Consider the following 21,895-nt stretch of genomic DNA (forward strand, 5'->3'; position numbering starts at 1 on the left):
GGACTCTGAAGAAAGAACTTGAACTTAAGTTACACGATACAAGTATAACATTGGCTACATTACAGTGGTCTGAAAATTTCTAGTTGAAATCAGTACATCTTGTTTATCATCAGCTTGTCTGTTAAGTGCAAGAATCCTTGTCTGTTAACCATCAAATGAATCCAAAACAGTTATGTGGGTAGCAGCAATGCCACAGTTAGATGTATTAAGCTTTCAACCCTTTGGTAGCAATGGAGACTTTTTCTCCCTAACACTGTCAATTAACCTTCAGCAATACGTCAAGTCGACTTAATTTTAAGTTTTGGCCCCAGCAGTTCTGTATCAATCCCCAAAGGTAGAAAGCACAAGTATGGAATGTTGCATTGTTCTTCCTTAAGAGAAAAAAATAAAATAAAGAATACAAAATCTGCTTTATATGTGTATCCCTTTGTGTTTTCTCATTAGGTTACAGAGCCAATTCCAATTAAAATACCACTTCAAAAGGAAATCTATTCTAGTGCCTTATAAAAGTTATTAAAAACAACTTGACTCTGCATTCTTGAATGAATTAAACTGGTCAACATCATTAATGCAACTGAAAAAGAAATGAATATCAATGCTGAGACATGGGTCTGTGAATATGGCATTTCCACAAAGACATCAAAATGTCATTTAAATGCTATTGTTTTTCTATTAAATGACACCTCTCCTTGGCATTGTACTAAAAATGTTTCATGTGGGATGGGGTGGAATGGGTCATTGGGGAGAAAAAGGGACATCTGTAATATTTTAAACAAAAATAAACAAACAAAAAATGAAATATGAAAAAAAAGTTTCATCAACATATACTTACATTTAATTTCTTATAGTTTAAATATTGCACACCCATCTTTATAGATAAATTAACTGCAAAATTTTGTTTTTCAAGTTTGCGTTTCAGTGAGATACTTCATTGTGTATTCATCTAAAAGCTCGATCAATTCTTATACTTTTTTGTAGTGGGCATTTTTTATGTAAGACAACATTCAAAATCTTCATTTGGAAACGTGATTTAATGAATATGAAATTCTTTCAGAATATATTTGGAATAAGTTAGTTAACTTTATTCTTATTCTAAGTTACCGAAAATATTTTCAATGTTTTATTTCAAGTGCTTAGAGACCAAGCCATACATCAACATTGTACAGGCCTAGTGATCATTAAAATAAAATCAACAAATTTGAAAATGTGTGTGTGTGTGTGTGTCTGTGTGTTTTCTGAATGCGGGAAGGGAGGAGGGAGAAAATGGAAGAAGCAGGTGTGTGATGATGGATGGAGGTGGGAGGGTCCTGCAAGATTAGGGCTCAGACCAGCAGGTGCACAGTTAGCCCGACACTCGAAAAAAGCACGGGGCCAGGACTGAGTACGGAAGACAAACCTCCTCAACAATATGCCAGGGCTTCTTGTGAGCCTTCTTTCTTCAAGGGAGCTCGGTAACACTTCAACCAAGTCCCAAGCCTGTACAAGAATTGTTTTCATCATCTTTCCTTTGAGACCCCTCCCTGAAACAAATGTATTAAGAGTAAAAATTTGAAGTAAGGTAAAACCCATTTAGTGGGGAAAAGTTATTTTTACAACTGAGGAGAGAGGTAGCATATTTCATATTCCCAAATATTGGAGACACACAGGTCACTTTTACAATATATTTAAATCCCGTATTTTTAAATGTCTTTTTCACTGCTGGCTTTATTCAAATGAGAATTCAAGAAAGATGTCCAGACTGCATTTCTTTGGTATGTTTTATATATATTTTTAAACCTCTATATCAGTTCTCCCCTCTCCTTTTCCTTTCCTTTATTTATTGAAGAGACTACGTCATTGTGTCATTGAATTTCAGAAATCCTGGCTCTGGCAGGTCGCACACCTGCTGTGTTTAATACATTCTTCTCACTGCTGTGGACTCTGAACTGATAGACCTTGAGGCTTCATCAATTCAGGCTTGACTCTTCGGCAATAATATGTCATAGATAGTGCTTTGTACTTTCTATCTCATCCACAGTCCATCAGGAGATACTTAATGTCTCTGTGTCCTGTTTTATTGTGCTGTTAAGATTGAGCAGTTGTTTCAAGTGCTATTTGCATTCCATATTCATTACAAAGTTCCCTATCACGAGGTTGATCATCTATCATTCAAATGAAGGCGATTTTGAACAGGGGGTGCAGGAAGGCGTAGTATTAGTAATGCTGATAACGCAGCTAATGTAAACCAGGTCTTATCCCAGGAAAATCATGGTGTATGCTCACCGGACATATCAACCTCCGCATAATAGATTTAGCAGCCAGTGGGGATTGTTGCCTAGATTCATGAATTCATTCGGTGTTGCAAATGGTGATTTTTCTAACTTTATAATTTTTCTACATGTACTGCTCGAAATTCTTCCATAAAGAATAACAATGGACTACAGTATTTGCTTTTCCTGAAATATGGTTTGTACATGAAACTTAGCATTAATGCTTTATTCTTTCCCTTTCAGAGTGCTGGGTTGCTGACCCATCTTCAATCACTTAAAGTGACCAAGGACTATTTGGGGATTTTTTGGTATTTAATACACTCAAGGGTGTTAATGCATTTGTAATTCAAATCATTGTGCTTATTATTTGTCCCAGTTTCTCTGGAGACATAAACGCAGGTGGTCTAACTCCCAATACGTGGCTATACCACCGTGAGGGTCGAGAGACACTTTAATTCAATAAGACCGAGCCAATAATTCAAGTTTCAAGAAGGGAGACAGAGACAAACATGAAGCAAATCACACAGGGTTTATTTACCAGTTCCCAATGGTTCTTGGCACCAGCAGGCCACCCGGAGGATCCGCTGAAAGACACACACAAGGTCTGGGGGTGCGGCCCGACGGCGTCGGTCACTGCAGCCCTCTGGAAGTTCTCCTAGAGAGGTGCAGGGCAGAGCAAGGCAGGGTCAGCTTTCCCGGAGCTGGGGATGAAGTCTGTGGAGGGCAGACAAGCATCCAAAGATGTGGCCGAAAAGCCGCTGCTTTTAACAGCTGGGTTGAAGGTGTGGTGCGTCTTCAGTGTGTCTTATCAGGGTCCTACAGAGCGCGGGCCTGCTTGGAAGCCAGGGCTACAAAGTGTTAATCTTATCGTGGCACGCAGGCCTCACAATTACACTCGGTCACACAAGATGAAGTTACTTATTTCAAATCTAATACACACATCACACTTATATTCCTGACTCTAATACACACACAAATCTATTTCTATAACATTATTCCTTTAATACTCATTGTTCTACATTTATGAGCCCTTTCACACTGCCTCTTGAGTCCGTTTGACATAACCTCAACATATAGCTTAGCTCTGGGGTACTATAAGGTATTCCAGACTCATCTTGTCCATATTCCACCCCAGATATGGAACCAGCTATTTCTCCAAGGGGCTCTGATTTGTTTTACAGCCCATAATGCTGGCACTAAGGCCTTTGCAGTGGACAGAACTAGAATACACACTTTTTTGAGACTCACTGCTGAAATTTGAGTTCACACTGAATGAGTTCATGCTGCTGTTTCATGAGGTCACCAAGAAAGAAAGAAAGTAAAAGAAAGAAAAGAAAAAAAGAGGAGAGAAGGAGAGGGAAGGGCAAGGGACGGGAGAAGGAAGGGGAGAGAGGGCAGGGAAGAAAAAAAAGGAGGGAGGGAAGAATGGAAGAAGGAAGGAAGAAAATGATAACTCTGTGAGGTGATGGATATGTTAATAGCTTGATTGTGGTGATCTATTTACAATGTATACCTATATCAATACATAATGCTGTACATATTAAGTATATACAATTTCTGTCTGTCAATTATATCTCAATAAATGTGCAAAAAAGCATTGAGGAAACAGAACAGACAGGACTACCAGGTACAAGATTTGAGACCACTTTGTGCTAGAAGTAAGCAGCCCTATATATCTGTAGGGCCCTGAGGAGAGCACATTATTTGTATTCATAATGATGAATCTGGGTCATCAAGTAAACATTAAATATTCATTGATTATACTCTGCTTAATAAAGGGACATATATTTTCATTTAAAATGGTTATAAAATACAGAACAGAATTATGGTGTTTAAGAGAAAAGCTTAGCCATATAAGGAAAAATATCATTGTTGGCTAATATTTCAATATAGGATAATTATTAAACTTTATGTTTAGTTGGGATGTATTATTATTATGGTTGGTCTTCAAATGATAATCATGCAAAACAATTTTATTACATTTTTATGTACTTCCGGGCCTAACAGGACTTCATTACATTGTTAGTGATATACAAACACACAAGGAAGTGCATGAGAAGAACCACTGCAGTGAATCTTTTGATAATTTGAAAAATCTCATCCTGTTTGTTAAATGGTTTTTTAAAAAATTGATATCCACTCAAATGTTTTCCAGTCTTCCTGTGGTGGTGAGACGTAATTCTTAATCTTCCTAGGCGGCCAATGAAACAGTTTTCCAGACAATATTCTAAGAAGAGTTTGGAAACTAGAATATTTGACCTGCAAACCCTTTAAGAAAATTTCAAAGCTCCAAAACAATCCAAATTTAATACATAGAGGTGATTATTCAAAATATCTGAATATCTTATGCTAGAATTTCCTTTGTGTACTTAGATATTTTAGATCTATTTCTTCTGTATGCTTCTTTTCTTACAAAATTGTTTATTAGTAACTTTTCTGATTGATAGATAACACATCTGTTTTTAGTAGCAGTTACATTTTAATGTCACTCATGAGAAAGTAACTATACAGAAGAAACTGAGTTGTAATAAAAACAGGATGACCTAATAATAGCTAACTTTATCCAGTACTTCTGTGCTCCTGATTCTGCACTCATCCTTTACATACATTATTACTTAATATTCACAATGACCAATTGAGATAATGATGACAATCATCCACATTTTACAGATGAAGAAACTGAAGAAAATGAAGTTAAGTGGCTTATTGCAGGTCACACAACATTTATGTGGAGCCAGAATTTGATTCTATCAAATAATCTCATTTCAGAGCATGTGTGTTCAATTACTACTCTTGAAGCAGAATCGATACTAATAAATGATGGCAGAAAGCTTTGAAAACCAGAGAAATAGTAAGTAGAAAATATGTAATAAGTAAAATATTAACTACTATAGCCAAATTAAATTCTCATTCCACATGTTTTTAAAATTTTTCTCTTAACAGACACTTAAATATCCTTATCATTAAATTATATTACTTCATGACCCAAAGAAAGGAATTCTAACTACAATACTCCAGCAAGCTCTACTGCCAAATGGCTGTCAAATATAATATGAATGTAATGACATTACTTAGAATGTGCCCTTTATATCTGTCCTCCGACTTGTTTTTCATATAGGTATTCTAATTAGTGGGAGTTGGTATTGAACAGCTCATGGTCTGGAATTGGATTTTGTGAGTGTTGTGCTTAGTGACTTCTCACAAATAATATAGCCAGATAAACTATGTTAACTAATCAAATACACAAATCTCAGCCCCAAAGCCCACAATTTGCTTAATGGGGGAAACACTACCTTGAGACTCTACCACTAATGTCAGAAACAAAAAGAGATGCTTAATATCTCATTGCTATTTAACATTGTGGTAGAGGTATGAGCCAATGTAATTAGACAAAAGAGAGGAAGTACATACATAAAATTAGAAAGTAAAATTTAATGGAAAACCCACTAAAAACAACAGAAGATATTAGTAAAGTAACAAACGGAAATCAAAGCTTTCATATTTAGAAGAATGAAAAGCTATAAAATAAGTGTTATAGGCAGTTAGACATGAGCAAAGCAAGGAAGATGGACCAGATACAGAAGGTCACCAGGTGCAAAGCCCTGGGTGCCTAGTAAGGACAATTGTAGGGTGGGACCTCGCCCCCAGGGTGGCCTTTCTTTCATTAGCATATTACTGGTCATGCGGTTTGGACACCCTGACCTTTCCTCCCTAGAGATAACATCTGGGCCTCAGTTGTATTCTATCTCCAGGCCCAGACAAGCAACAAAACCAGCCACGGCTGACCTCAGAACCAGCTGCATTGGATAATGACCCCGGCCCTGGTGCCAACCAATCAATCAGTGGAGACCACAACCCTGAAAGGACACACCTGGAAAGCTGCTGAATATTATAATGAGATCTTTCCCTGGGACCTCCCCTCAGATAAAACCATTAGGACGCAGGACCCCGAGCTCCCCCTCCTGGGAGCATGCCCATGCCTTTCCCTTGCCCTTGCCCTTCCCCTTGACCTACCCCTTCCCCTTGCCCTTGCCCTTGCCCTTGCCCTTGCCCTTGCCCTTGCCCTTGCCCTTGCTCTTGCTCTTCCCCTTCATTGGTGACTCCCTTCGTTGGTCTTCTTTTCTACAGTTTTCCTGTCTATGCTTGCACATTTGTTTTCCCTAAATGATCATTACAGTAAACCTGTCTAGCTCCAGAAGAATACATCTAATTTTCATTCTGATTATATTAACTTATAAATTTACTCAGAAAGAACTGACTATGATGTTGAGTTTTCTGAAGGGCAAGGGAAAGGCATGGGCATGCTCCCAGGAGGGGGAGCTCGGGGTCCTGCGTCCTAATGGTTTTATCTGAGGGGAGGTCCCAGGGAAAGATCTCATTATAATATTCAGCAGCTTTCCAGGTGTGTCCTTTCAGGGTTGTGGTCTCCACTGATTGATTGGTTGGCACCAGGGCCGGGGTCATTATCCAATGCAGCTGGTTCTGAGGTCAGCCGTGGCTGGTTTTGTTGCTTGTCTGGGCCTGGAGATAGAATACAACTGAGGCCCAGATGTTATCTCTAGGGAGGAAAGGTCAGGGTGTCCAAACCGCATGACCAGTAATATGCTAATGAAAGAAAGGCCACCCTGGGGGCGAGGTCCCACCCTACAATTGTCCTTACTAGGCACCCAGGGCTTTGCACCTGGTGACCTTCTGTATCTGGTCCATCTTCCTTGCTTTGCTCATGTCTAACTGCCTATAACACTTATTTTATAGCTTTTCATTCTTCTAAATATGAAAGCTTTGATTTCCGTTTGTTACTTTACTAATATCTTCTGTTGTTTTTAGTGGGTTTTCCATTAAATTTTACTTTCTAATTTTATGTATGTACTTCCTCTCTTTTGTCTAATTACATTGGCTCATACCTCTACCACAATGTTAAATAGCAATGAGATATTAAGCATCTCTTTTTGTTTCTGACATTAGTGGTAGAGTCTCAAGGTAGTGTTTCCCCCATTAAGCAAATTGTGGGCTTTGGGGCTGAGATTTGTGTATTTGATTAGTTAACATAGTTTATCTGGCTATATTATTTGTGAGAAGTCACTAAGCACAACACTCACAAAATCCAATTCCAGACCATGAGCTGTTCAATACCAACTCCCACTAATTAGAATACCTATATGAAAAACAAGTCGGAGGACAGATATAAAGGGCACATTCTAAGTAATGTCATTACATTCATATTATATTTGACAGCCATTTGGCAGTAGAGCTTGCTGGAGTATTGTAGTTAGAATTCCTTTCTTTGGGTCATGAAGTAATATAATTTAATGATAAGGATATTTAAGTGTCTGTTAAGAGAAAAATTTTAAAAACATGTGGAATGAGAATTTAATTTGGCTATAGTAGTTAATATTTTACTTATTACATATTTTCTACTTACTATTTCTCTGGTTTTCAAAGCTTTCTGCCATCATTTATTAGTATCGATTCTGCTTCAAGAGTAGTAATTGAACACACATGCTCTGAAATGAGATTATTTGATAGAATCAAATTCTGGCTCCACATAAATGTTGTGTGACCTGCAATAAGCCACTTAACTTCATTTTCTTCAGTTTCTTCATCTGTAAAATGTGGATGATTGTCATCATTATCTCAATTGGTCATTGTGAATATTAAGTAATAATGTATGTAAAGGATGAGTGCAGAATCAGGAGCACAGAAGTACTGGATAAAGTTAGCTATTATTAGGTCATCCTGTTTTTATTACAACTCAGTTTCTTCTGTATAGTTACTTTCTCATGAGTGACATTAAAATGTAACTGCTACTAAAAACAGATGTGTTATCTATCAATCAGAAAAGTTACTAATAAACAATTTTGTAAGAAAAGAAGCATACAGAAGAAATAGATCTAAAATATCTAAGTACACAAAGGAAATTCTAGCATAAGATATTCAGATATTTTGAATAATCACCTCTATGTATTAAATTTGGATTGTTTTGGAGCTTTGAAATTTTCTTAAAGGGTTTGCAGGTCAAATATTCTAGTTTCCAAACTCTTCTTAGAATATTGTCTGGAAAACTGTTTCATTGGCCGCCTAGGAAGATTAAGAATTACGTCTCACCACCACAGGAAGACTGGAAAACATTTGAGTGGATATCAATTTTTTAAAAAACCATTTAACAAACAGGATGAGATTTTTCAAATTATCAAAAGATTCACTGCAGTGGTTCTTCTCATGCACTTCCTTGTGTGTTTGTATATCACTAACAATGTAATGAAGTCCTGTTAGGCCCGGAAGTACATAAAAATGTAATAAAATTGTTTTGCATGATTATCATTTGAAGACCAACCATAATAATAATACATCCCAACTAAACATAAAGTTTAATAATTATCCTATATTGAAATATTAGCCAACAATGATATTTTTCCTTATATGGCTAAGCTTTTCTCTTAAACACCATAATTCTGTTCTGTATTTTATAACCATTTTAAATGAAAATATATGTCCCTTTATTAAGCAGAGTATAATCAATGAATATTTAATGTTTACTTGATGACCCAGATTCATCATTATGAATACAAATAATGTGCTCTCCTCAGGGCCCTACAGATATATAGGGCTGCTTACTTCTAGCACAAAGTGGTCTCAAATCTTGTACCTGGTAGTCCTGTCTGTTCTGTTTCCTCAATGCTTTTTTGCACATTTATTGAGATATAATTGACAGACAGAAATTGTATATACTTAATATGTACAGCATTATGTATTGATATAGGTATACATTGTAAATAGATCACCACAATCAAGCTATTAACATATCCATCACCTCACAGAGTTATCATTTTCTTCCTTCCTTCTTCCATTCTTCCCTCCCTCCTTTTTTTTCTTCCCTGCCCTCTCTCCCCTTCCTTCTCCCGTCCCTTGCCCTTCCCTCTCCTTCTCTCCTCTTTTTTTCTTTTCTTTCTTTTACTTTCTTTCTTTCTTGGTGACCTCATGAAACAGCAGCATGAACTCATTCAGTGTGAACTCAAATTTCAGCAGTGAGTCTCAAAAAAGTGTGTATTCTAGTTCTGTCCACTGCAAAGGCCTTAGTGCCAGCATTATGGGCTGTAAAACAAATCAGAGCCCCTTGGAGAAATAGCTGGTTCCATATCTGGGGTGGAATATGGACAAGATGAGTCTGGAATACCTTATAGTACCCCAGAGCTAAGCTATATGTTGAGGTTATGTCAAACGGACTCAAGAGGCAGTGTGAAAGGGCTCATAAATGTAGAACAATGAGTATTAAAGGAATAATGTTATAGAAATAGATTTGTGTGTGTATTAGAGTCAGGAATATAAGTGTGATGTGTGTATTAGATTTGAAATAAGTAACTTCATCTTGTGTGACCGAGTGTAATTGTGAGGCCTGCGTGCCACGATAAGATTAACACTTTGTAGCCCTGGCTTCCAAGCAGGCCCGCGCTCTGTAGGACCCTGATAAGACACACTGAAGACGCACCACACCTTCAACCCAGCTGTTAAAAGCAGCGGCTTTTCGGCCACATCTTTGGATGCTTGTCTGCCCTCCACAGACTTCATCCCCAGCTCCGGGAAAGCTGACCCTGCCTTGCTCTGCCCTGCACCTCTCTAGGAGAACTTCCAGAGGGCTGCAGTGACCGACGCCGTCGGGCCGCACCCCCAGACCTTGTGTGTGTCTTTCAGCGGATCCTCCGGGTGGCCTGCTGGTGCCAAGAACCATTGGGAACTGGTAAATAAACCCTGTGTGATTTGCTTCATGTTTGTCTCTGTCTCCCTTCTTGAAACTTGAATTATTGGCTCGGTCTTATTGAATTAAAGTGTCTCTCGACCCTCACGGTGGTATAGGCACGTATTGGGAGTTAGACCACCTGCGTTTATGTCTCCAGAGAAACTGGGACAAATAATAAGCACAATGATTTGAATTACAAATGCATTAACACCCTTGAGTGTATTAAATACCAAAAAATCCCCAAATAGTCCTTGGTCACTTTAAGTGATTGAAGATGGGTCAGCAACCCAGCACTCTGAAAGGGAAAGAATAAAGCATTAATGCTAAGTTTCATGTACAAACCATATTTCAGGAAAAGCAAATACTGTAGTCCATTGTTATTCTTTATGGAAGAATTTCGAGCAGTACATGTAGAAAAATTATAAAGTTAGAAAAATCACCATTTGCAACACCGAATGAATTCATGAATCTAGGCAACAATCCCCACTGGCTGCTAAATCTATTATGCGGAGGTTGATATGTCCGGTGAGCATACACCATGATTTTCCTGGGATAAGACCTGGTTTACATTAGCTGCGTTATCAGCATTACTAATACTACGCCTTCCTGCACCCCCTGTTCAAAATCGCCTTCATTTGAATGATAGATGATCAACCTCGTGATAGGGAACTTTGTAATGAATATGGAATGCAAATAGCACTTGAAACAACTGCTCAATCTTAACAGCACAATAAAACAGGACACAGAGACATTAAGTATCTCCTGATGGACTGTGGATGAGATAGAAAGTACAAAGCACTATCTATGACATATTATTGCCGAAGAGTCAAGCCTGAATTGATGAAGCCTCAAGGTCTATCAGTTCAGAGTCCACAGCAGTGAGAAGAATGTATTAAACACAGCAGGTGTGCGACCTGCCAGAGCCAGGATTTCTGAAATTCAATGACACAATGACGTAGTCTCTTCAATAAATAAAGGAAAGGAAAAGGAGAGGGGAGAACTGATATAGAGGTTTAAAAATATATATAAAACATACCAAAGAAATGCAGTCTGGACATCTTTCTTGAATTCTCATTTGAATAAAGCCAGCAGTGAAAAAGACATTTAAAAATACGGGATTTAAATATATTGTAAAAGTGACCTGTGTGTCTCCAATATTTGGGAATATGAAATATGCTACCTCTCTCCTCAGTTGTAAAAATAACTTTTCCCCACTAAATGGGTTTTACCTTACTTCAAATTTTTACTCTTAATACATTTGTTTCAGGGAGGGGTCTCAAAGGAAAGATGATGAAAACAATTCTTGTACAGGCTTGGGACTTGGTTGAAGTGTTACCGAGCTCCCTTGAAGAAAGAAGGCTCACAAGAAGCCCTGGCATATTGTTGAGGAGGTTTGTCTTCCGTACTCAGTCCTGGCCCCGTGCTTTTTTCGAGTGTCGGGCTAACTGTGCACCTGCTGGTCTGAGCCCTAATCTTGCAGGACCCTCCCACCTCCATCCATCATCACACACCTGCTTCTTCCATTTTCTCCCTCCTCCCTTCCCGCATTCAGAAAACACACAGACACACACACACACACACATTTTCAAATTTGTTGATTTTATTTTAATGATCACTAGGCCTGTACAATGTTGATGTATGGCTTGGTCTCTAAGCACTTGAAATAAAACATTGAAAATATTTTCGGTAACTTAGAATAAGAATAAAGTTAACTAACTTATTCCAAATATATTCTGAAAGAATTTCATATTCATTAAATCACGTTTCCAAATGAAGATTTTGAATGTTGTCTTACATAAAAAATGCCCACTACAAAAAAGTATAAGAATTGATCGAGCTTTTAGATGAATACACAATGAAGTATCTCACTGAAACGCAAACTTGAAAAACAAAATTTTGCAGTTAATTTATCTATAAAGATGGGTGTGCAATATTTAAACTATAAGAAATTAAATGTAAGTATATGTTGATGAAACTTTTTTTTCATATTTCATTTTTTGTTTGTTTATTTTTGTTTAAAATATTACAGATGTCCCTTTTTCTCCCCAATGACCCATTCCACCCCATCCCACATGAAACATTTTTAGTACAATGCCAAGGAGAGGTGTCATTTAATAGAAAAACAATAGCATTTAAATGACATTTTGATGTCTTTGTGGAAATGCCATATTCACAGACCCATGTCTCAGCATTGATATTCATTTCTTTTTCAGTTGCATTAATGATGTTGACCAGTTTAATTCATTCAAGAATGCAGAGTCAAGTTGTTTTTAATAACTTTTATAAGGCACTAGAATAGATTTCCTTTTGAAGTGGTATTTTAATTGGAATTGGCTCTGTAACCTAATGAGAAAACACAAAGGGATACACATATAAAGCAGATTTTGTATTCTTTATTTTATTTTTTTCTCTTAAGGAAGAACAATGCAACATTCCATACTTGTGCTTTCTACCTTTGGGGATTGATACAGAACTGCTGGGGCCAAAACTTAAAATTAAGTCGACTTGACGTATTGCTGAAGGTTAATTGACAGTGTTAGGGAGAAAAAGTCTCCATTGCTACCAAAGGGTTGAAAGCTTAATACATCTAACTGTGGCATTGCTGCTACCCACATAACTGTTTTGGATTCATTTGATGGTTAACAGACAAGGATTCTTGCACTTAACAGACAAGCTGATGATAAACAAGATGTACTGATTTCAACTAGAAATTTTCAGACCACTGTAATGTAGCCAATGTTATACTTGTATCGTGTAACTTAAGTTCAAGTTCTTTCTTCAGAGTCCTCAAAATAGCAGGCAGTGAAGAGACTTTCGAATATTTGCCAGCTCTTGCAGTTGCTGTTTCAGGAAAGGAAATATTATTTGGGCAATTGTTATATACATTTTGACAAGCAAAATACCCTAATGCTGACAGCCCTCCTTATTTCTTAATATTAAGTGTACACTACTTACAGCATCCTCCATGATCTTGTTTTGCAATTTGGCCATTTCTTGTCTAAATTCTTTTGCTTCATTGGTAACAAGATGTTCATGATCCTCCTCTAAGCACACCATATTCTAAAACAAAAAGCATAGCTCAGTTATAAACCACCACTTTTCATCTCACGTTCCAAACATGTACAATCAAATTTCAAAAGTAGCAACTGTTAATATTCACAGGGTGCTCATTATTTATTCCAAATAAAAATATTATAACGAATGTACGCAGGTCAAAATATCCACTTAAGAAAATTTATACATGTCATAGTTGAGTCAAATATTATTATTATTGTAGAAGTGCAACAGTAATACACTTTACTGGAAACAATGGGTTAATGAACAGTTAAAGTCAAGATGGAGCAAAAAAAAAAAAAAAAAAAAGAAAAAAGAAAGGAAAGAAAAGAAAAAAACTGATAATCCCATATCATGAAATACCATAGTTTAAACTGATAATCCCATATCATGAAATACCATAGTTTAAAAACTCTCTAATAAGCTTTCTAGACACCAACTAACAATATTCTTAAGTGACTGAAACTCAATGTAACATGATTCCACTGGAGGGAATAAAATGATCTGTAATAAATAGGACCTCTGAAAGTTATGAAAATCAAACTTAGGTTCTAAATTTTTCCTCTTCGTTCAACAAGCAGTCATCTAGTGCATTCTATATCAAAAGTACTCTGATAAGTGCTGTGGAGGAAATTAGAAATGAATACACGATCTCTTCCCTATTCCGGTGAGCATAAAAAACATGTAAATAAAAATAACACCAAAAATTAAAATTGTTTTTACGTAACAATCAAAGAAACACATCTTGCCATGACTATGTAGTGAGAAATAAGGTTGATTATTATTTAGTTGGCAAAAGAATAAGATTTCAATAGGCAAAGGAAAGATGGAATTAAAAGTATTCCAGGGGAGGAGCATAAGCAAAGGAAGTAATGGTGAATTTGTTCGGAGAAAGTGACTAATCTGGAGGGTGGGAGGAAAGAAAGAATGTAAGCATGAAACTACAGAGGGAGTCTTGTTATGGGGCAGACGTTGAATACTTGAGAATGTAAAATGGGAAGCTAATGGCAGGCTTTCAGGAGGGAAGGTATACGTTTTGGAAGATGATATTGCAGAACTGTGAAGGATGGATTGGAGAAGAGAGAAATCAGGTAAGCATTCAGTAGTACAAGCTAGGAACGATGAGGTCCTGCACTAGGGCAGCCACAGTGGGAATTTGAAGAAAGAAATTATAGTACAATAGCAGAGGTAAAAATTGCAGGGCCTAGTAATAACCGGATGGGAAGGGTAAGGGACTCTGGAGGAGCCCAAGATGATACTAAAGTTCCTACCCCAAGTGCTGACATTTAGTAATAAACTTTAGAAGAAACCTTCCTTAGCACTTTATCAAATCTTCACACCAATTAATAACTGGTTCCCAGGCAGCATTAGAGAAAAAGTGTTGTCTACTTGGAAACACTCGTAAAACAGCTATTTCATATGTATGATTCTAAAGTTTTTAAAGAATATTTATTTTAAAACTCTTTTACTACTTTACTTAACCCATCTCAATTAGTTTAGGAGAGTGACATAGTAGTAACACGCATTTGAACAAGATTAATAAAAAGAACATCCCATCCAAAAAAGAAGGGGTATATCCAGGATTCTATCACCTCCTAAATAAGTATGTATCTGTATGGAGCTGAGGATAATGTCACGAGGAAAATCTGCTAATGTGAGAATGGGACAGTATATGATCCTCAATGCATAAACTTTTTGCCCTCCTGTGGCTTTTCCATACTGTCATGCATCCGGGCCTTCTCCTATGACTCTAAGTTCATATGGAAAGCCATTTTTAGTCACTGTAGTAGTTCTAACAGCAAATGAGCCACAAGACACTCACATAATGTATTTGAAAATAAAAGAGATATTCAATAATTACAATTGCTACTTCCTATTTTGCATAAACCCGTGAAACAACAGAAGTAAAAGACACTGGAACCTCGTCATAGACTTTTTATGATCCATAACATAGTCATTGCTCATGTCTTGAAACTGATTGTTGAATATAAAATTATTATTAAAGCATCAATTTTAATCACAATGTGCTTATTTCTAGGTGATAGTCCCATTTTGTCACTTCTTGTTTTAATATCACAACACTCTTAATAAATCCTAAAAATAAAAATAAATTTAGCACTTGTGTTAAAGCAAGAACAATAAGTCCCAGTGGAAAATAGCTAAGAATTTAAAATGGATAACCAAAATATTGTTCCCATAATTATGAAACAATTTAATTTCTACTTCAAAATAGACATCATGTTTTATAAGAACGTATTGTGTTACCAAATACAACAGACCTTTAAGAACTGGTCATATAAAGTTTTAATTTTTTTCAGTCTCTGGCTCTGAACAGTTCTAGCTTGTTGAAAAAGCTTTCGTTGCTCGTGAAACAAAATCTACAAGTATAAAAGAAAAAAGCTGAGATAAAACATGGTTAATTTAATATTTAGCAAAACGTGATTCTGCATTAAGTTAAAAGGATTATTTTTAAGTCAGTATTTTTAACAGTTTCTGTGTTCCCTTGTATAACACAGTTCAGACATTTGTACTCACCATTAAGATACAAAAAACACAATAATAGTATACATGAGTCTTTGAGAAGAAAATTCCCATTCTTATCTTACCCATATTCAAAACATATGTAATTAAGTAGGAAAAATTCTTTCCTGACAATATTCAAAACATGTAATAGTTACTGGTCGTTCAACATCCACACAGATGAATTTTCCAGTAATGCACGCCTTTGTGTTCTTTGACCTAATCTCCAGAAACAATTTTGTCTTCTCCCCTAGTTTAGCCATTTACTGACAGGTTTGTACCCTACATTCTGTCATCTCCAACAATTGTAACATCTATATAATATGAAGGAGAGGAGCCTTATATAGGAACTATGTGTCAGGTTTGGTCCGGGAAATGTTTAAATGAACTTATTTTATATAGAACATCATTTATTCTCAAAACAAACCTATGATGAAGGTACTCTTATTATGTCCCCTTCATAGATGAGGACACTGAGGCACAGAGATACATAATCTGTCCATGGCTCCACAGCTACTACTTAGCTAATCAGAACTGGATCTCAAACATTATGGTTCCACAGCATAGGGTCTTGACCACTCTATACTACATGCTGTTTCTCCATGTTCCCCAACATCCATCCTCTACCTCCCTATGTCTGTAGCTCACTCCCTTTCACACAACGGTTAAGTACTCTATCAAGACTTATCACACACTGAATAGAACATGTTCCACTGTCCCCTATCCCATCCCATGTCTTCACTTTCCTCCCTCTCGGCTAAATTCCATGGCCGATCATAATACCCACGCCCTTGCATATATACCTTGCCCCCTTTCTCACTCTGTCCATGTGTGTGTATAAACCCCACCCTGAAAAATCCAACCCTCCAGCTGCTCTGCCACAGCGTTGCATACTAGTCTCACGACGGATTCATAATCACTATGACACTAACCTATTCGGGGCCATAATGATGCTTGGCCATGATATTTCCCAAGTCCATTCACTGGCCCCCTCTCAGGAAACATTTCCACTCATTGTCCTCTGCCCTGAGAAAGCAACACCTCCTCCACTATCCTCCCTTCTCAATGCGATCAGGTCAGTCCACTAAGAAAGAGTGAACCATGCCTTGACCACAGTGACTGGTTCAGGAATGAGCAAAGGATCCAAGCTGAATGAGTGATACTCCTCGAGAGGGTTTTTCTGCCAAAGATGACTGCCAAAGATTGTCTTTACTGAGAAAGATGGCCTCAGTCCACTGGGGCTACTAACCTGGTGGGGAATCTAGGATTGGAAGCCTAAATTCTGACCCCATGGAGAGTGTCTAAAAGGAGATGGAGACAGAGCCCAGATGACACTGCTGGAGCAACCTGTTCCCAGCCACATGCAGCTATACCTGCAGCTAACCGCACCACACACACACACACACACACACACACACACACACACACACACACACACACACCCCGCCCCACCTTGACTTCTTTAGATAAACCGAGACATCTCTCTTTTGCACTTTGGCAAATTTCTGTTACTTGCAACTGCAAGAATCTCAAGAAAGACAGGAAATAAAGACCAAGGACTTTTCTGAGTTTGGTGGATGCCTGTACTTCTCTGATTTTCTGTGATCAGGGCCCAACCCCATAGCTAGCAATGGGAACGGGACCCTGGCTCAGGTTTACGGGTCCAAGACATGGCCAGGCTCTCTATTCCTGCTTGAGACTTGCTTACAATAAACCAATTATGAAGCTAAGCCTGATACCAACAGCCAGTTTATCTTCTTCTTCCTTGGTTTTCTGCACATCTCTATCCCACTCTTGAAACAAAGTCAGAAACTGCTGAGAATATTCGCGATAAAACTTCTGCCTGTAGAACATAATAACGAGCACGGTCATATCGCTAAGACAAAAGTAAACACATTCAAAACAAAATTGATTTGACAACAATTATACCATAAAGGGAGAAGGGAATAAGAGGAGCTGAAATCTTCTGATGGGAAACAGGAAAATGGAATGCGTGATTTACCGTCATTCCACGATTATTTGTCCCTAACTGGCTAAGAGGGAAGCTATCTCACATGCCTTAGCTCTTGAAAACTAAGGAAGATTTATTTGTATTATAAATTTTTCAGAAAACTGCACTGTATCTACAAAAGGTTTTGACAATTTTTTCTTACAAAATAACATATAACTTGTGCTATGATAAATAGAATCATTGTTCCATTTATCATGTAACATTTCCAAACTGGAACATTTCACTTTTTACTCTCTTTGGCACAACACAGATTTTGTACACATGAAGAATAAACCCACTTCAGGTAAATTTACAAGTTATCTACAATATAAGATTAACTTTTTCTACTTAAGTGAATATAGCTAAATAGCACGATACATTTATCTTTTATTTAGTTAGCACATTCCCAGAATATATATATATATACACATATTTTTCCTTTAATAGCAAAAAAACACGATTGTCATTTGAAAGGGGGAAAAGGTCATCTTTAGTCACCTCTAGGTAATAATACATCTCCATTCAATTTAGGCGTGTGCATTCATAGGAATAATGGAATTGTTTTGCTTTCAGAAAAAAATAGAGCCAAATACACGTTTCAATAGAGACTTCAATAAATAGAAAATGATAGTGTTATTCTTAAGTAATTTGTACCCACGAATACGAATAAATGATACAAAGGTTCTGCCTCTGAAAAACCAACAACCTTACCTTTGCTCTTGCCGTTTTTTCCCAGCATACCCAATTTTCTGGTTAATGGTTTTCAGGGCAGCGTTGGTATCCATTACAAATCTTTTTCTCTTGGCAAGAAGAGCCTTGTTCATGTCACCTACATTAGACATATATATTTATTAACATGTAATGTTGAAATTATTTTTTCCTGCTTGTTCAAGACAGTATGAGCAGCATTCGTTCAGCAGTTCTGTTAGTATTTAAAAAAAAAAAAAAAAAAAATAGGCACCAGTTGAAAAAAAATAAATTATTTGGTTCCTTTTTCATGCTGTGCAAACTTTCAGTTACTCGTATCCCCATTCTAAATTTGATAACTGCACTCTTTTTTTTTTTTTTTTTTTTTTTTTAGGGTACAAAAATAGCCAAGGAGCAAAAGCTTCTATTTTCCAAAATGTATAGAAAGGGTCTCAAAGACAGTCTATTCTTTCCTCAGGAGGAAACAGTTATAAAGGTTAATTTTTGATAAATTTATAACATACCCTCCAATTCAAAGGACTCATTTAGATGGATACTGTTAGATCTTGTTAATAGAAAACACACAAGATTACTCCATTTAAAAAGTCTCCAAAAGAGATCAAAATAATTTTTAAAACTGAGAAAATTATCTTAAAAAATTAGTTGGAGAGGCTTTTAAATATATTTGACTTAAAGGGAAAGACCATGCACAGTTTGAGGAAATCAATAAGTTATTCAAGAACACTTTCTAAACGCCTTCATGGAGATTTTATGTAACTTTTACCAAAAAGTGTTCAAAAACATTGTGCAAAAACTTTAAACTTTGAAATCATGCTTTCATAAGCACATGATTTTATGTTATGGATCCACCATCAATAATCGTTTTCAGTAATCAGAAAGGAGCAGCACTATTACACAAATATTTTATACACCTAGATTACCATGTATAATAATCAATTTATGAGACAGCACCTTGTCACCACCACATAGAACAAAGCTTTCAAAAACTACCTGCTTGCACGAATGATCCATATAGAGGACTCACAAACTGGCTTGGACTCTTTTATTAAGAGTCTTGCCCTGAAACCCAGTTGATGTAACTGATATCTGACAGAAAAATTTAAAACTTGTAGGTTTATGGTTCTGATCATACATCGCCAGCATGCCAGCAAATGTGTCTGTAGTTTTTGCACTGCAGAGTTGATCAATGTAAAGATAACAATAAAGACTTGTTCTGCAGGCTTCAATTTAAGCTTCTGCACCAAAGAAAAAAACTAGGAGAGTCACAGACAATGGCTACAATGAGAAAATTTAGAAGTGACATTAAAAACAGATTTGTCACTTACTCTGCCACACCAAGTGGAATAGAGATTATTTCATGCAAATTCTTCTAATATCTCACAACCAATTAAATGCACCCGTGTATAAAATAAAAGCATCACTCTTACCTCACCATTGGTAGTACCATTCTCTCCACATCCACAATAAAAAGGGAAACTAAGGAAATCTATGAAGCCAAATCACACTAAATGCTTACTGTGTCTAAGAACAAGGCATTGAATGACAGTCTTGCAGACCACCGATTAACATTTCCCATTGTCAATGGCATACGGTTTGAAACAATTTATTTTCATGACACTATCTCCTAAACCATACCTTTAAATTTTTCAAGCATTTTCCGTAATTCGTTCCTGTAAAGAGATTGCATTAAGTTTTAATGAAGGGTACCTAAAATGCCATGCTTGTTTGGGAGGGGAAAATGCCATGCCAAGTGTTTTACGTACAGTACTTGTTACCTGAGCAGACCTTTATTTTTCGATAGGGCAAGCAAAAATGACTGTAAACACATTACCCCATTTCTCTCTCATATAATCCTGGAATAGGACTTTCTCCACCATGGTTATCAATTACTGGAGTGTTTCCTGCATCAAAATAAAAATGGAAAAAGTTATTAAATGAATTTAACAATTTATTTGGGTAATTGTTCACGGAGAAATCTCTTCACTGTGGAGTGTTTTAAGCTTTTTGCCGCCAAAAGTTTTTAAGGCAGACCTATGAAAGCAATCATGTATGGGCAAGTCAGATGGAAGTAGGTCAGAGACCAGGACCATGCTATGAAGATGCTGTTGTTGCAGGCCTTTCAGAGTGAATGTCAGAGCCAACCCTGTGACACACATCAGAAGCTGTGGACAGGACTGCGAGCCTCCAGAGGAGCTGCTGGGTCAGCTTCAGTCATCCTACTTGGGGGTATGAGGCTCAAGTGGGCAACCTCCAGGGCATAAAACTGCTTCCCACACGCGTGGGTTTTACTGTTTACAACGTCAAGGACTCAGAAGCAGGGACCTGAGGGACGCAGTCTCAGCCCCATGCACTGTGCAGGGAGACAGTACCTTCGGGAAGCTCCTCTGGCCCACTTGTTTCTTGTCTCCCAAAGTCATGGTCTTCCACAGCCTGATCCTCCAACAGGGCCATCAACTCTCTGTTCATGCCCTTCCTCCGAGGCGGTGCCATCACAATGTCTCCCGATGTAGTGGATGTAGTGACAGCTCTCCTGCACCTTGTGAGCGCCAACGGACGTTAAAGGGGCAGGAACATGGTCAGTGCAGGACGCCGGGCAAGGGACCTCTGCACAGACCAGAGTGTGCGTGTGTCCGCGTACCTCTTGCCTGACCAGGAGAGGACAAAGCACATGGGGACAGGTGACCCTCCCCACCCAGAGCTGCGATGGAGGGCTGGCACGAGCCCCGGGGCATCTGAGTGTCAGCCCCCTCTGCCGGACTCTTGCCACTACGTTGGAACAGAGGCCATCCCTGCCCCTCGGTCCTCAAGGGGCCAAGTGCTGATGGGGTGGCCCGACCGTGGGCATGACAAAAGTAAGTGTGCCTCCTTATGGATGGGGAGTAAGCCTTTCTGAGACCGTCCGGGGGCAGTCAGGTCTCCGGGCTTCCCAACGCCCCATCTGAACCCCAGGACGACCCGAGAGGGCTGAATTGTCCTGTCAGGCAGCTGGGCCTGAGGGACAGACAGGTTGGGACGGCCCCTGAGCACACGCTGGGACCCTCCCAGGACTTGGGGACCTTCAGACCCCCTCCTCGCCCTGCCGGCCCTGCCCTTGGGGACCTCATTCTGTCCTGTGGGAGCACCAGGGGACCCGCGGGAACATCACCTCAGAGGTTAGCCTCACAGCCCCGGCGCTCCGCCCTTCCCTGCCCCTTCCCCTGCCCTCCATACCCTGATTCCCTCACATCTGAGGAGAATCTGATGGCCACGCAGCGTCGCCAGACCCACCTCCCCACACGCCCGACCTCCCCAAGAGCCCCCCCGTGACACCCTAACCCGTGCCTGGGGTCCCTCTGTCTCTCTGTCCCTCCCTCAGGGCACACCTCGACCTCCACACGGCTATCGCAGCGATGCTCCTCTGAGGACTTCTGGATAGCGAGCAGCCTGCGCGGGAGCGTCACTGATTGGCTGGCACAGTGCGCATGCGGGAGGCGGGGCCTCCGCCTAGCCACGCCCCCTGCAGGGACTGCGCTCCAGCTGCCGGAGCCAAGGCTGGGGACCCAGGCCTTGGGTGCGGGGAGGAGGGGTTCCAGTGCCTCAGGTCAAGGACCTTTCACAGGTCTTCCTGGCAAATCACAAAAGGATTCGGGAGTGCGGAAC

The 21,895-nt window shown here is 38.6% G+C and overlaps 1 protein-coding gene across 1 annotated transcript; it reads right to left on the minus strand.

Annotated features, from left to right (window-relative positions):
- Window positions 1-12,771: 12,771 nt before the first annotated feature.
- Window positions 12,772-18,372, minus strand: LOC148090530 (synaptonemal complex protein 3-like). The gene is made up of 5 exons (XM_087813434.1): window positions 18,260-18,372; window positions 17,302-17,401; window positions 15,318-15,416; window positions 12,940-13,044; window positions 12,772-12,825 (listed from the first exon to the last, which is right to left on the minus strand). The coding sequence occupies exons 1-5, from the start codon at window positions 18,370-18,372 to the stop codon at window positions 12,772-12,774; spliced, it is 471 nt and encodes a 156-aa protein (XP_087669560.1).
- Between the last annotated feature and the right edge of the window lie 3,523 nt (window positions 18,373-21,895).

Source organism: Miniopterus natalensis, chromosome X, assembly GCF_054644295.1.
Source record: "Miniopterus natalensis isolate mMinNat1 chromosome X, mMinNat1.hap1, whole genome shotgun sequence".
Classification (NCBI taxonomy): domain Eukaryota; kingdom Metazoa; phylum Chordata; class Mammalia; order Chiroptera; family Miniopteridae; genus Miniopterus; species Miniopterus natalensis.